Here is a 15,256-nt window from a genome sequence, read left to right on the forward strand (position 1 = left end):
CCCCCCCATTCTTGAAAAAATAATAAGCGCACGTCTGGTTAGAACTAGATTTAAAGAATCCTTCATTTGTCAAAGTCCTATAACTATAGGGGCGCCAGGGTGGCGCACCACGTTACTGCACTGCAGACCTACGCGGCCGACCCGGGTTCGTCTCCCGAACCCGACGTACATTTGCCGCATGTCTTTCCCCCTCATATCTTCTCCCGACCTTCCTCTCTCTGCTCTCTGTCGGTCATGTCTGACCTGAAAAAGCTGTAAAAATGCAAAAAAAATCTTTAAACAAAACAAAAAAGACCAAAGAGTCGAGGACAGTCCTAATGGGCCATCAGTAAAGACCTAGATAATGTTAAACACAATGGGTTGTGTATTTTGTTATTGGTGTTGATTATTACTGTGCCCCTTCTGGAAACGGCTATGGGGGGGAGAGGGGTAAGCCTGTGAAATTAGATACTGTCCCCTTCGTGATACAAACATGAGCCCCAAAAAGTTGAGAGATCTTTTATATATACTCCTCTGAATGATATCCTTAAAACTATTGCATGATCACATTTCAACTTCTTAGAAAAAAAGAAGAAAAGAAAAAAAAGTCGGTGTTGTCCTTATTCCTCTAGTGTCTTTGCTTTACAATTTGTACATCCAGTGGTATAACAAACCCAGCAATATGACATAGAAAAAAAACCTTTAGTATGACTAGAATCAACCAGCATGGAACATTCAAATATATTACACTTGCGCAAGTGGGGGGGCCGGACTTGATATCCGGCGACCTGCGGACCGAAGAGGACTTGCACTAAAGAGATACACACTGAAAAAAAACAGACAAATGAACAAAACGCAGAAAGGTACTTGCAAATACTGAACATTCACTATATACATACATACATGTGGCTCGCCGGGCTATCACTGGGGCAGCTTGGATGGCGACAGGTGGGTCAACAGTATGGCGACAGCCCAATGTCCAAGCATCGCACATGCAGTGGAGTTTTGCACGCAAGGGGGGGGGGGGGGGGGTTTAAAACGCCTATTGACAGCATTGTCGGACATCACTAAAAGCTACAGTCATACAATTGGATTATAATCACTTTTTTTCTTCTTTCCATTTTGGTTGAATGAAATAAAAATAAAAAAAAGTTTCAGGAGCAGCTTCAACTAACACTGACCAAAAAAAGAAATAAAAGTCACTCACAGAAAAAATTATTCTAGATCACTTTATGTACAGATGCACATTCTTTACATTTCAGTCCATGGTGTCGTTTGCTGCTGTGGAGTCGATGGGGATCCAGAAACCAACCAATGAGAATCCAGAAGAAGGGGAGGAGGGTCTCGAGATATAGATACGGCGCTTGTGATAGGGCCCTCCTCCCGCCTCTCTCTCTGTAAACATGGAGTGTTTGTCGGAAGCGGCGTGTGGAGCATGTCTCCTCAGTAACGGCGGGGGAGGGGGAAAAACTAAACGATTCTGAAAAAGGTGATCAGTGCATTGTTATAGGCAGACAAACTTAAGATATGGACAAAAGAAATAAACAAAAATCAAACAAACAGGACAAAAAAGACTTTATAAGTATAGAGAAAAAAAATACACATGGAATGAACCTTTGTAAACTCTGAAAGCCTTTCATTTTCTACCTTCCTCTGCCTTTAGATTGTTCTCTTCCTAAAACTACTCTTTCTACTTACGTCTTATATTAATAAATATATGTTGTACCTGTGTATAGTTTCTGGTAGAGATCTCAGGGCACCATGTCAAACAACAGGAAATTGTCCGTTATTAACGTCTCGATTTAAAAAGTCATCTAAAATGATGTGAAATGTAAAAAAAAATAAGACATTATTAATTTCATCTATAAATAGCTTTAAAATAAATATGCTTGTATCACATTATATATAGGATATTTCTCCTCTGTCACATCTAAGACACCGCCTTGCTATGACATTCTGACACGTTTTTTTTGTCAATGTTGGCCAATCTTCGTTGGGTCTCTAAGAGGGTCCTGGGGTGTATAAAAAAAAAGAAAAAAAAATCAAGGTGATAATCACCATAATGGTACAAAATGAAGACCTCTTAAAACCTTCCCTTATTTGACTCAAACTCAGGAACAAACTCGTTATAAAAAAAAATCCTTGTGTCCAACAACGTAGAGTTTCAAGAACTTCGCCCAAAATAAACAATGGTATACCGAGAAAGATGCCATAAATAATCATTACGGGCAAAACCAAGACACATGGGAGGAGGGACAGGGTGGGGGTGGGGCATAATAAACCAAGAGACAACATGGGATGAGTGACATGGTGGGGGGGGGGGGGGGGGCAGGGCATAATAAACCAAGAGACAACATGGGATGAGTGACAGGGTGGGGGGCGGGGCATAATAAACCCAAGACAACATGGGATGAGTGACAGGGGTGGAGGTGGGACATAATAAACGATACTGCCGTCTGATTGCACCGCTTTCTCTGTGGCTTCATGATTCCGGTTCAGTGAACGAATAAAGATCCCTTTTTGTTGCTGTTGTAGAACATAACGTCCCTGACCCCTGACCCCAGCCCCTCTCCCTGCGTGGCTGGCAGCATTGCACTGTCCAATGGGAGCACAGGAGCAGAGACAAGGTGGAGGGGGTTTCCGCAGAGGAGTCGGCCCCTCGAGGTGGGTGGGGGGTGCTCTGATGAGTACAGTAATGAAAGTGGAGTTTCATGTCACAGAGTAATAGTAGTAGTAATAGTAATAGTAGTAGTAGTAGTAGTAGGTGGCGGTATTGGTGTGGTGTTGCCCCGTAACAGCATGCTTGTCCTGGCTGATTTCTAAGTCTCTTGATCGACGAGGGAGAGAGACGGTCCAAAAAAAAGAAAAGAAAAGCAAGCGCTCCCGAGGACGGCCATCGTTCTGATATGATCGCCGCCGAGGATCGCGGGAGACACCTTTTCCTCTTCCTCTTCCGGACGTCACCGATTCCCTGCTCCCCCCTCTTCCTCTCGCTCTCTCTCTACACCAGCTGGTAGCCCGAGCCGGTTGTCTGGTCGTACTCTATTGTGTATTGCGTGGTCCAGTCCACCGCCACGGGCCGGATCAGGCCACAGCAGCGGATTTCAAAGAAGTCTATGAGATTCCGTACGCACCCGTGGCTGTGGGAGGGGGAGAGAGACAGAGACAGAGAGAGAGAGAGAGACACAGAGAGAGAGAGAGAGAGAGAGAGAGAGAGAGAGAGAGAGAGAAAGACAGAAAGAGAGAGAGATGGAGTAAGGATGAGTCTGTGATCTTTTATCCTGTAAACCTTGCTGCTGCCCTTTCCTTTTTCTATCTATCTATCCATCTATCCATCTATCCATCTATCCATCTATCCATCTATCCATCTATCCATCTATCCACCTACATATCTAAAATGAGAAATGGTTACATTTAATTCTAACTACTAGACCTTTGTCATCTTTTCACTACCATCTCTCTCTCTCTCTATATATATATTTCTGTTTGTTTTATCATCAAGATATAGTTATATATTTTTTATGTTGTATTAAGATGTTATGTGTATGGCTGTGTTAACACCCCTGGATATTAAGGTTTCTTGAATGTCTACATCAGAAATAATTCTGTACTATCACTAAGTTCCAACGAAACAAATCTTCTCAGATGGGGTTCCTGGGACAACATAATTAACAAACGGAGTTCCATGGACTTATAAGCATCTATTTGGGGGTTTCCTATTATAAGGGAACACTCCATACAGAAGACAATACAGGTACAATTTAAATGTGTTATGTGTGAGAAAAATCATGAATAAACACTTACTTGAATGGGCTTTCGATAGAGGTGGCTGTCACTTTAAAGTGCTTGTATCTCCGAGCGTTCATCCTTTCATTGGTGGTGATTCCTAGACCAGCGATCTGGAAAGGAGCCGTCACAGAAGCTCTAGTAATATCTCAAGACACTGTACTTAAAGGAAAACTCCAACATTTTGGGAAATTAGCTTATTTAACATCTTCCCTGGAGTTAGACAAGAAGATACATACCTTTTTTGTCTCTGTGCGTGCATTTAGCTTAGGGAACAGTCGCTCCGTTAGCATAGCTTAGCTTCATCACTGGAAGTGAGGCAGGACAGTAGCGTGACGTTCCCTACAGGTTTGTTGATATTCTCATTCCTTCAAAGGACCCGAACCGATTGAAGTTTATGGATACCATGACTTAAAATCCTCTTACCTTGACGATTTAAAGCCTCCCCAATTTAGAAAACAGTAATCCAATGGCTGGTATTGATAATATACTACTAACTACTGGACGCTCGGAGCTAACCGGAGCTAACGCAGAACAGGAGGATGGTAAAGCAAATATAATGACTTCCTTTCTGGGGGTTTCAAAATAAAAGTGCGACATTTATAGCAGCGGAAAACGTTTATTTTGTACATTATCTAACGTTAACACGAACCTAAACTGACGTTACAACTAACCTAAAGTTAGTTTAGGTTCGTGTTAATGTTAGATAATGTACAAAATAAACATTTTCCGCTGCTATAAACATCGCACTTTTATTTTGAAAACCCCAGAAAGGAAGTCATATTTGCTTTACCATCCTCCTGTTCTGCGTTAGCTCCGGTTAGCTCCGAGCGTCCAGTAGTTAGTAGTATATTATCAATACCAGCCATTGGATTACTGTTTTCTAAATTGGGGAGGCTTTTAATCGTCAAAGTAAGAGGATTTTAAGTCATGGTATCCATAAACTTCAATCGGTTCGGATCCTTTGAAGGAATGAGAATATCAACAAAGCTGTAGGGAACGTCACGCTACTGTCCTGCCTCACTTCCAGTGATGAAGCTAAGCTATGCTAACGGAGCGACTGTTCCCTAAGCTAAATGCACGCACAGAGACAAAAAAGGTATGCATCTTCTTGTCTAACTCCAGGGAAGATGTTAAATAAGCGAATTTCCCAAAATGTTGGAGTTTTCCTTTAACTTAACACAGTGACCCATCTGATCCACTACTAAACAGTACAGACATAGACCATTAGCTTGCCATCATGGGACATAAATTAGTCCATTTTTTCACCATTAGAGCTCTTGCATATTTGTGTGCGTCAAAATGCTGTTAGCTCAAGCAGGTTGGCGGCTCTGACTTCTAACTCTTGGCATCAATTTATAGTACTGGGAAACATTCTACTTATACTGATACCTAGTATTGGACCAATATCTGATATCAGTATCAAAAATATTTTGTTTTTGTTTGAATAATAATGATAATAATTAAATAAATAAATAATAACAACACATTTATATGTACATATATTTGAACAATATTAGAAATCCAAGCCACATAATAAAGCTCAAGTAAGCCACTAGGATCAGTGGTCACAACACACTGATCTCGACTAAACCATACTAACGTTCCCAGACGGACTCGCTCACCTGGTACAGCTGGCACATGATGAGGACAGCCACCCACATGAAGTGGAAGATGCTGTTGAGGAACATCCAGAACAGCCACGGGGAGCAGGAGGCGATCTGGGTCAGGTAGAGCCAGAAACCATCCTTGGCGTAGTTGGTGGCACAGTGGATCCTCCAGTCTGGTTAAGGGGAGGAGGGAGGAGGGGGGGGGGAGAGACCACACACACAGACAGACAGAGACGGGGGAGAGAAAGAGAAAGAAAGACACACACAGAGAGAGAGACAGCAACAAGGCGAGAAAGAAAGAACACACACACAGACAGAGAGAGAAAGACACACACAGACAGAGAAAGAGACAGAGACAGACAGAGAAAGAGACAGAGAGAGAGACACACAGACAGAGAAAGAGGCAGAGACAGAGAGAGAGACACACAGACAGAGAAAGAGGCAGAGACAGACAGAGAAAGAGACACACAGACAGAGAAAGAGACAGACAGAGAAAGAGACAGACAGAGACAGAGAGACACACACAGACAGAGAAAGAGACAGACCACACACACACACAGACAGAGAGAAAGAGAAAGAAAGACACACACACAGAGAGACAGTGACAAGGAGAGAAAGAGAAAGAGACACAGAGAGACAGGGAGAGAGAGCGATAAAGAAAGAGACACAGGTAGAAAATCAGACATGAGTTAGGGGGGAGAGGGTTGAGATTAGTCAATCTTAGGTTTAGTTAACTGGCCTGAGGAAATAAAGATAAAATAAAAGTGAATAAAGCAAGGCGGTAATTAAGATACGTTCACCAGCAATATCGTCGACGTTGGTCATAAGATATCTTTCCTTTTGCAGATGTAGTAAAAATGACAAGATTAACCCAGAACAGCTAAACCTTATTCTAAATACACGGATTAAGCCTGGTCCTTGCAGTGAGGAGGACCATCATTAAGAAAAAAAGAAAAAGGCATTTGACTTACAGGCGATGCAGCCGTAGATCATCCAGCAGATCATGCAGAGCAGGAAGAACAAGTAGCCCATGAAGTAGCGGTGGTTCCCACTTCCTGTTTGTTACACAGCAAGACACAGAAGAACACTGAGGTGAGTCTCACTTCCTGTTTGTTACACAGAAAAACACTGAGGAGAGTCTCACTTCCTGTTTGTTACACAGAAGAACACTGAGGCGAGTCTCACTTCCTGTTTGTTACACAGAAGAACACAGAGGAGTCTCACTTCCTGTTTGTTAAACAGCAGGACAGAAGAACACTGAGGTGAGTCTCACTTCCTGTTTGTTACACAGAAGAACACAGTCTCACTTCTTGTTTGTTACACAGCAGGACACTGAGGTGAGTCTCACTTCCTGTTTGTTACACAGAAGAACACTGAGGTGAGTCTCACTTCCTGTTTGTTACACAGCAGGACACTGAGGTGAGTCTCACTTCCTGTTTGTTACACAGAAGAACACTGAGGCGAGTCTCACTTCCTGTTTGTTACACAGCAAGATAGAAGAACACTGAGGTGAGTCTCACTTCCTGTTTGTTACACAGCAGGACAGAACACCAGTCAGGGGAGTCTCACTTCCTGTTTGTTACACAGCAGGACAGAACACCACTCAGGCGAGTCTCACTTCCTGTTTGTTACACAGCAGGACAGAAGAACACTGAGGTGAGTCTCACTTCCTGTTTGTTACACAGCAGGACGCCTGAATGCTTTTACCAACGTGTTCGTGTTTCCGCGTCTCTGATTGGCCAGGTCATGTGACATGTACGCCCAATCGTGGGACCGCAAGTTTCTACACTGGTTAAGCTTAGGCGCTCTTTCGAAGTTGGTTAAGGTTAGAGTTTGTCTTAGAGCAGGGCGATAGAACGCCTGCCCTGATTCCAAACTCTACCCATAACCAACTTCGAAAGAGTCGCCTAAGCTTAACCAGTGATAAACTAGGCGTTAGGTAGTTTGCAGGCTTTCCGACCCGGAAATAGGCGCAGAACTTGCCGTCCCACGATTGGCGCACATGTCGCATGACCTGGCCAATCAGAGCGCAAAACGGGAACCCGGAAACACGAACGCATTGGTAAAAGCATAGACGCGGGACAGAACACCACTCAGGGGAGTCTGACTTCCTGTTTGTTACACAGCAGGACAGAACACCACTCAGGGGAGTCTTTTCCCCTCCTCTCTGAACCCCTTGGTTTCAGTCCAGATTGAGCCAAACCTTTCGATTTTATTTCATTTAATCTAACCATCATGTAACCAGGTTAGACCCGGCGAGGGAGACGTGACCGTGCAGCCGAGTTACAGACCGGACAAGACGAGGCTGATAACAAAAACACACATGTGCAAAATACAGGAGGGAAATGGACATGGGTCACTCACAATCCCAAAAACTAATAAAATAACAGACAACTGTGGAGGATATCCAGAGCTCACCCCCTCCCCTCCCCCATTTGTCCCCCATCCTGTGCCCCCCCCCCATTTGACCCATCGTATGGAGCTCCCCCTCCCCCTTCTCATTATAAAGGGCTCCTCCCTACGTCTGGTCTTGGGTCATGTAGCTGATCACCCGGGCGGAAGCCTCAGCCATGTCTCTAACTATCTTGTAACATTTGATCTATCTGGCTAATAAACCGTATTATCCGGATCCACTGGACTGAGTAAGTTATTCCTATAAGTTATATCTTCTACGCTACCGATAGATTCATCCATCACTGACTTTTACAAAGGGCTTTAAACTCAAGACAGAGTTACTGTACCAGCTCCTTTAGTTACCCTGCAGGCTGTTCCAAGCAGAAGGAACATAAACCAGTTATTCCAGAGCCTTTGGGGCCAGATGGCAAAGATACATTAAGGGGAAGAAAACGCCAAGTCGCCGTTGTTTTTTAACCACAGGAGCAGGTGGCGCTGCGTGGAGGGAAGATGACACATCTCCAAGCCGTGCCAATGGGCTCCAAGATTAAGGGCTATTCTGGACTAAAGAAATTCATAGTCAACTAACAAGTTATTGGACTTTTGTCAACTAATTGTCTGTAAAATTGTGTATCCCACAGGCAGCCATGCTGAAGGAGCCGAGGTGTGCTTATTATCACTTTTCAGGAAATTACCAAACGGACTAAGAAGGTCTTGGAAACTATTACTAGCCTATGAGGGGGTAGCTGGATAGTACGGTTGAGACGATATGCCATTTGGAAGAAACGATAAATCGGGACCAAATCTTTTTTTAATTATTATTTAAACAACACATTTGTCTATTTTGCAGCAATTCTTTGTCGTTGATATATCGATCGCTATATATCGATAAGTGGTCTCAGCCTTACTGGATAGAGAATAATAACCTCTACACACCCCCCCCCCCCCCCCCCTTTCCCCCAGACATCTGGCCCAGCAAGACGGGAACATCTTCAAGGCGGGGGGGGGGGGAGAGCTTTGTTGTTTGTCCACATCGCTTCCTCCCTAAAAAGCAAGCACCATCCTGTCCACCTGGATTCCAAGGGTCAGCCAGGCTTTAGAACCCCCCCCCCCCCTCCTCCTCCTTTCCTCCCCCGTTGACGCGAAAGCCATTTCAAAAGTAGCTACACAGACATGTCTGGCAAACAAGTGTTTTATACGTCAACAACTCCGAAAGCCATTTCAAAGGAGCTCCACAGACGTGTCTGGACACAGTGTTTTATATATATACGCCCGTCTGCCTGGGAGCTGGAACAGCGGAGCGGACGAGGAGGCTGCTGCCGCCTCCCTGTGTTGTGCTAACAGAGCTGGCTAACGTCCACACGCCAGGTCACAGCTCAGTGCAGGAGATCAATGGCGAGCAGCGGCCATCAGGCTCCACAACAGTGGGCAGGGACTGCTGCCAGACGCCCAACTACTAGGAACCTAAAAGGACAATATATACTACCTTATGCAGCATACCGCACCTTATGTGAATACTGTATACTTCATCAGATCATATATTTAGCATTTTTAGATTATATATTAGATTAGATTTAGATTATTGGATTATATATTGCATATATTTAGCGTTTAGTTTTTTTCAGACTATATATTAGATTCGATTTAGATTTGATTATATATTGTAACCACTTATTGTAGGGCAAATAATTATAACTGAAAGGGCATACATACCCTCATCTGGCACCTTGTTGACCATTATGCAGAGTTAATTATGTTATGTTAATATTGATTTGTTATATTGTTTACACTGCTTTTTACTACATATACCTCCCCTCCCCCTGCCCCATGCTGCCATGATGCCTGAATTCCCCCAAGGGGATCAATAAAGGAATATCTTATCTTATCTTAGCAAGTCTTCACTGGTCCTTCTGTGCTACGCTCAGACGGCAGGCAACAGGTTGCCCAAATCTTGACGACTTCTTTTTGCTCATATATGCGACTCGGGTCCGTTTGTGTGAACAGTGTGAACGGCACAAATCACATGGAATCTGATCTTTTCAATTCTGATTTGGGCCACTTTCATAATGTGGTCCTAAAATCATATACAGGTTTTGATTTGTTTTAATTAGCTGGCCTCCACTGTATTCAACTTATAAATCTAACCGTAAACTGTGACTTCTACAGTGTCCTCCATGTTTACGTCCATCATCATTATTGTTCATTGTTCAGCTCAGGAGCGTGATCAGTTTACAATGGAATCGTGATATTGGTCAAATTTAAAAAAAAAAAATTACGTGAACAAAACAATTGGATCTGAGCAGTAAATCAGAATGGAGCACTAAAGCTTTCAGTGTGAACATAAGTCATTCACGTTAGAAGCTCCTTTTAACTCGAGGCATGTGCTGCTGCTCAAACTGGGGTTTGGAACTAATTAGGGATGCACCGATATTAACATTTTGGCAAATACCGATAACCAGTGTCGATATGATCTCTACATAACACATTTCTATGATCAAATAACTTTTTTTGCATGGCCAAAATCATCATGAGTTGTTCACATTGGCCCAGTTTTTGCTCATTGAGCCGATACCGATGAGCCGATAATATGAAAGAAATCACAGATACCGGCCGATTCGGTCACCGATATGTTTATTTGTAATACAAATAAAATGCATGCGTTGCCGTGATCACTACTAAAACAGCAGCGCTGTTGTTACGTACCGACACAGTTCCCCACCCAAGGACAGTGATGGTCAAACTTGGCGATGCAGCGGTTGCACACGGCACAGTGTTTGGACCTGATGGGCTTCCGTATCTGTGAGGGGGGGAGGGAAAACAGCACGCACAAGAGGCGTGGGTTTGTACCGACTTCTAGCACAGTGAGCGGAAAACAAGACACAGCTAAACGTCCTTTGATACAATGAACAGCGTGGAACGCTTTGACCGCTAAAAGAAGCCGGCCCAGAAGAAGAAAGAGAGAAACTAAACTTACCAAGCAGGTGCTGCAGAATATGCTGAGATCCAGGCTTCCTGTCTCCGCCAGCTCCACAATAGTCTGGAGGAGGAGAACAGAGACGATGAAACCGTTTCAAGTATTAAATAACAGAGGGAGACAAGAGAGAATTGACCGAACATCAAATAAACCCCTGAGTCTGTATCGGCTGAGCGCACAGTCTTCTCTTTCACGAGCCATTAAGTCTATTTGAAGCGATGCAAAACTGACGCCGGTATTGATGACGGTAGGGGGAATTGAGGTTGTGATTTTTGAGTCGAGTCGCACACTAGAATCGGGACGAGCCAGGGTCATTATTAGCTGCCACGGCTGAAGTGGGATTCACCTCAAGAGGAAGACTACAGTTGGATCATCTGGGGGTGAACCCAAGCTTTATGTGAGCCTGTGTGGCCGTGTGTGGGCCTCAGGGGTGGCTGACCCCTCTGTGCCGCGTGGTTGGCGCTAAACGACGCAGGCTAAATTTAGTTCCCTCATCAATCACACACAATGGAGGGGAAACTAGGCCTGTGAAGGAAGCGCTGCCCCCGTTAAACCCAACCGGAGCACGTTAATGAGGGAGGAGCAGTGGAGGCCTCTGGCATCATGGCACGAGTCCGGCACTCAACACACTGACGGACAACAGACACACCCTGACGGACAACAGACACACACTGACGGACAACAGACACACACTGACAGACACCCTCCAAGCTCCTCTGCCTCATAGTCTGCCTAAAAAGTGTTTTCCATCAGGATTAAAAGATAAATGAATAAAAGGGAAACATAATGCATGGAAAAAATTACCTTGTGCCGAGTTAATATGTGCTGCTAAGGCAGTGATGCTCAACTATTTTGTTGACCCCCAGATTGCTACACATTAGACTGTTGACCCCCAGATTGCTACACATTAGACTGTTGACCCCCAGATTGATACACATTAGACTGTTGACCCCCCAGATTGCTACACATTAGACTGTTGACCCCCAGATTGATACACATTAGACTGTTGACCCCCCAGATTGCTACACATTAGACTGTTGACCCCCCAGATTGATACACATTAGACTGTTGACCCCCCAGATTGCTACACATTAGACTGTTGACCCCCCAGATTGCTACACATTAGACTGTTGACCCCCAGATTGCTACACATTAGACTGTTGACCCCTGTTAGATAAAGAGTTTGTCTCAGGGACCTCCCCTATCCCAGATGATTTTGGTTGTCTGAAATGATTAGGCCGAATTCTATAGCCGTCTATCGTGTAGTTGAGCAGATAGCTGTGAAGAAAGTGAAACCTAGAAACAGAATAGCCACTCAGTGGGCTTAACCTCTAGTGAACTTTGCTGGTGGGGACCCCCTGGAACCTCCTCAATATGACCCCTGGAGGTCCCCCAGGGCTACTTTCTAGCATCACCTTCTTCTTCTGCTCCTCGGACGCTTTGATGATGCCCGGGTCGGACTTCCAGGATTTGCCGAAGTTGTAGAACAGGGCGACGCTGTTCAACAGGAAGGGGATGTGGACGGTGGCGAAGGGTAGATGTGGAGGGGAGGGACGTTAAGGAAGACACTTTTGACAGCGGACTGGATTCTAAAACTAGGTGAATGTAAACAGGAAGGACATCACATGTACTTTTAAGTTTGGACGAGGGAGACATTTGACCCGTCTCATCACACAGAGGTAACGTGTTTATATACATTCAAGACTCAAGTCTCTCCTCTATATTCATTCACCAACCACCCTCAATGCTCCAAAAACATACAAATAGAGAAATAAAATCAAACATGCAATTCTTCAAAATGCTGGCGTTGTTGTAAAGCACGAACAAATAAATGTAGGATTGCGACACGCTTAGTCTAAACATTATGACGTCGGTATCTAAATAAGAGAGACATTTTCAAACCAATTCCGAGCGGCGCTGGCACAGATGCCATGAATGAACCCAGGTCCGCCAGAACCGAAACTACCACCACCGCCAATGCACATAAATGTTCCCTCGCATGCGCACAGACTAAAGACTATGGCTAATTATCTCTAGGAATGGAATGTAACACATTTCAGTCACAAGTTGTGTGTGAATGTATCCGAGAACGTATTTGAACACACCCGACGACCTGCGCTATTGTTATGCGAGTTGACGCATCAGTAGAGTGCAGCGCATTCCTGTGTGCACACATCCGTGCATGTGCCTGCTTCTGCACAGAGCCGGTTGCTCGCCGTGCAATCCCGTCCCGTGAGCAACGCACCCCTGCTCATAGTAGCTCTGTTACACCTCGACTTAAGAAAAGCCACATGGTCCCACTCATCCACAGCCGTCTCTGATGAATCTCTTTGAAAACACTATGGGAAAAAGGGATTCATTTTCCCTTAAAAAGGAAGCTTCAATTATTCAACAGCGTCGAAGCTCGAGGGTATTTGGCATAGGAACAGAACAGCCATTGCACTGATGTCTATCTATATACCAAAAGCCAGTGGTGACAAGTCAGTTAAGAGACCCTCTTCAGAATGGAACGGAATGTTAATTCACAACACGCGATAAACACATGTAACCGTCTGCACTGACTAAGCTGTAGATTAAGGAGTCATGTTGACATCATACCACCCCAGATCCAACGGAAGTATGACGAGCCATCGGAGTCACCAGCTGGGAGTGAGTCACTCACAACAATATGACTTATGCGAGGAACGAACCCGGTCCACCTACACTTGGGAGGCCAGAGAGAGAGAGGGTATAAATCTCGTCTGCAGATGGAAAATAAAAGTGATTTCTTTGTAGGAACAGTCTCCCTGGGGTCTGAGGCACAACTGACAAAAAAAAAAAAAATCCAGAACATTTTAAAAGCACATAAGCAAAACGCAAAGGGCTACATTACAACAATAAACAACAGCAGTAGCGTATAAGAAAGGAGATTTTGATTTTCTCCCATTAAGTTCAAGTGCCAACCCTGCCGCATTCAGACAAAACGGAAACCCTATGATTGTGCCGCTTTTATGGGCAACGCTTTGTCTCGTTTCGACTTTCGAGTCCTCTCTAGCCTACGGCTGAACAACAAAAACAAAGCTCGTTCCTGCTCTCGCAAAACACTCTTATCCAAATTCAACTACAGGCTGAACAGGTAGATATAACATACCTGAAAACCACGCAGCAGACACACAATGCCTTTACATAACAACAACAACAGGCCGAGCTCCTATTATGACACAGACACCGTGTGGTGAGCAGTCATCAGACGAGCACGCCCGCTCCAGACAATAGGAGGAGGAGGTTTCAGCAGGTCAACGAAGACACAGACTCCGGAGGCTCTTCCTACGGGTCAGTGTGTGAGAGACGGAACAAAAAGACCCACCGCTTGGCTTAACCCTGTCACTGCCGCACTACCAAACGGTTAACCCATTCACTGCGACAATACACAGAAGGCTAACCCTTTCACTGCCACACAACAGCAGGTTAACCCTTTCACTGCCACACTACGGTAGTGTGATAGTAAAGGGTTAACCTTCTGTAGTGTGGCAGTGAAAGGGTTTTAAGTAGGGATGTCCGATATTATCGGCCGATATCGGCATTAAAATGTGATATCGGAAAATATCTGTATCGGTTTAAAAAAAAATATATATTTTTTTACATTTCTATAGAAATGATGTCCGATATTATCGGCCTACCGATATTATCAGCCGATATCGGCATTAAAATGTGATATCGGTTGATATCGGTATCGGATACACTCACCTCAAGATGAAAATGGGCTCATTGGAACCACACCTCTTTACAGTCCATGCAGGTGTAGGCACAAACTGGTACATATCTTTGTCACAAAAGTTGTGAAGAACTTTGGGAACCTTGTGAACATCGATATCGGCGACAGAAATCTAGTATCGGTCTGGCAAGCGTGCGAGTATAACTACAGAGCGGTTATCATATATCAAACCGCTTTGGGGCGAGAGAGTGCGCCGGCGAAACGTGTTTCCTCACAAGAAGGGACCTGTGTGCATAATAGGTGTGTGAGTGAATCATCTCTTTCTCAGCAGTAGACCACGAGTGAGTGCCAACAGATCAATGTTCCCGTTAAACTGAGAAACAACAAACGGAACAAGAGAAAACAAACGGGAGAACGGTGATATATTCAAAAGGAGCGGGGAATGTATGCACGAGGAAAAGCCGAAAAAGACTATTTGCCACTTTGAACAGGCCCGGGTTCTAGAGAGCCACCTCTCCCCTCCCGTTTTTAACGGTGCAACGAGGCATCAAATTAAATCTCTTCGACGAACCAGACACCCTTCTCACCTCCTGCAATTAGCAGTTTCCGAGCAATGAAATAATTTTCCATTCCACTGCGGAGAAAGGAGCGGTCATCCTCAGGCCAACAGAGAGCCATTCACCCAGCAGCAGATGCTGCTGCTGCACACGGCTCAGCGTTCCTGAACACACCTTCTGCTTAGAGGCGCAATAGCCACTGCAAAGTAAGCACATCATTGTTCCAGTGGTGCTGAACAGTAGTAGAATCCATTCATACGAC

General features: G+C 44.6%; 1 protein-coding gene across 1 annotated transcript in view; it reads right to left on the minus strand.

Moving 5' to 3' along the window:
- Positions 1-34: 34 nt before the first annotated feature.
- The window catches only part of zdhhc17 (zDHHC palmitoyltransferase 17), a gene marked incomplete at its 5' end in the record, with an annotated part of 93,526 nt that continues 78,304 nt past the window's right edge, over positions 35-15,256 (minus strand). Inside the window, 7 exons of the mRNA XM_084330198.1 lie at positions 35-3,119; positions 3,784-3,878; positions 5,391-5,548; positions 6,347-6,430; positions 10,473-10,566; positions 10,744-10,806; positions 12,159-12,281. Of these exons, the coding sequence (XP_084186324.1) occupies positions 2,981-3,119; positions 3,784-3,878; positions 5,391-5,548; positions 6,347-6,430; positions 10,473-10,566; positions 10,744-10,806; positions 12,159-12,281 (756 nt within the window). The 3' untranslated portion in view covers positions 35-2,980. The remainder of the gene's footprint in view (positions 3,120-3,783; positions 3,879-5,390; positions 5,549-6,346; positions 6,431-10,472; positions 10,567-10,743; positions 10,807-12,158; positions 12,282-15,256) is intronic.

The sequence above is a fragment of the Notolepis coatsorum genome (genome assembly GCF_963971535.1).
Source record: "Notolepis coatsorum genome assembly, chromosome: 15".
Classification (NCBI taxonomy): Eukaryota; Metazoa; Chordata; class Actinopteri; order Aulopiformes; family Paralepididae; genus Notolepis; species Notolepis coatsorum.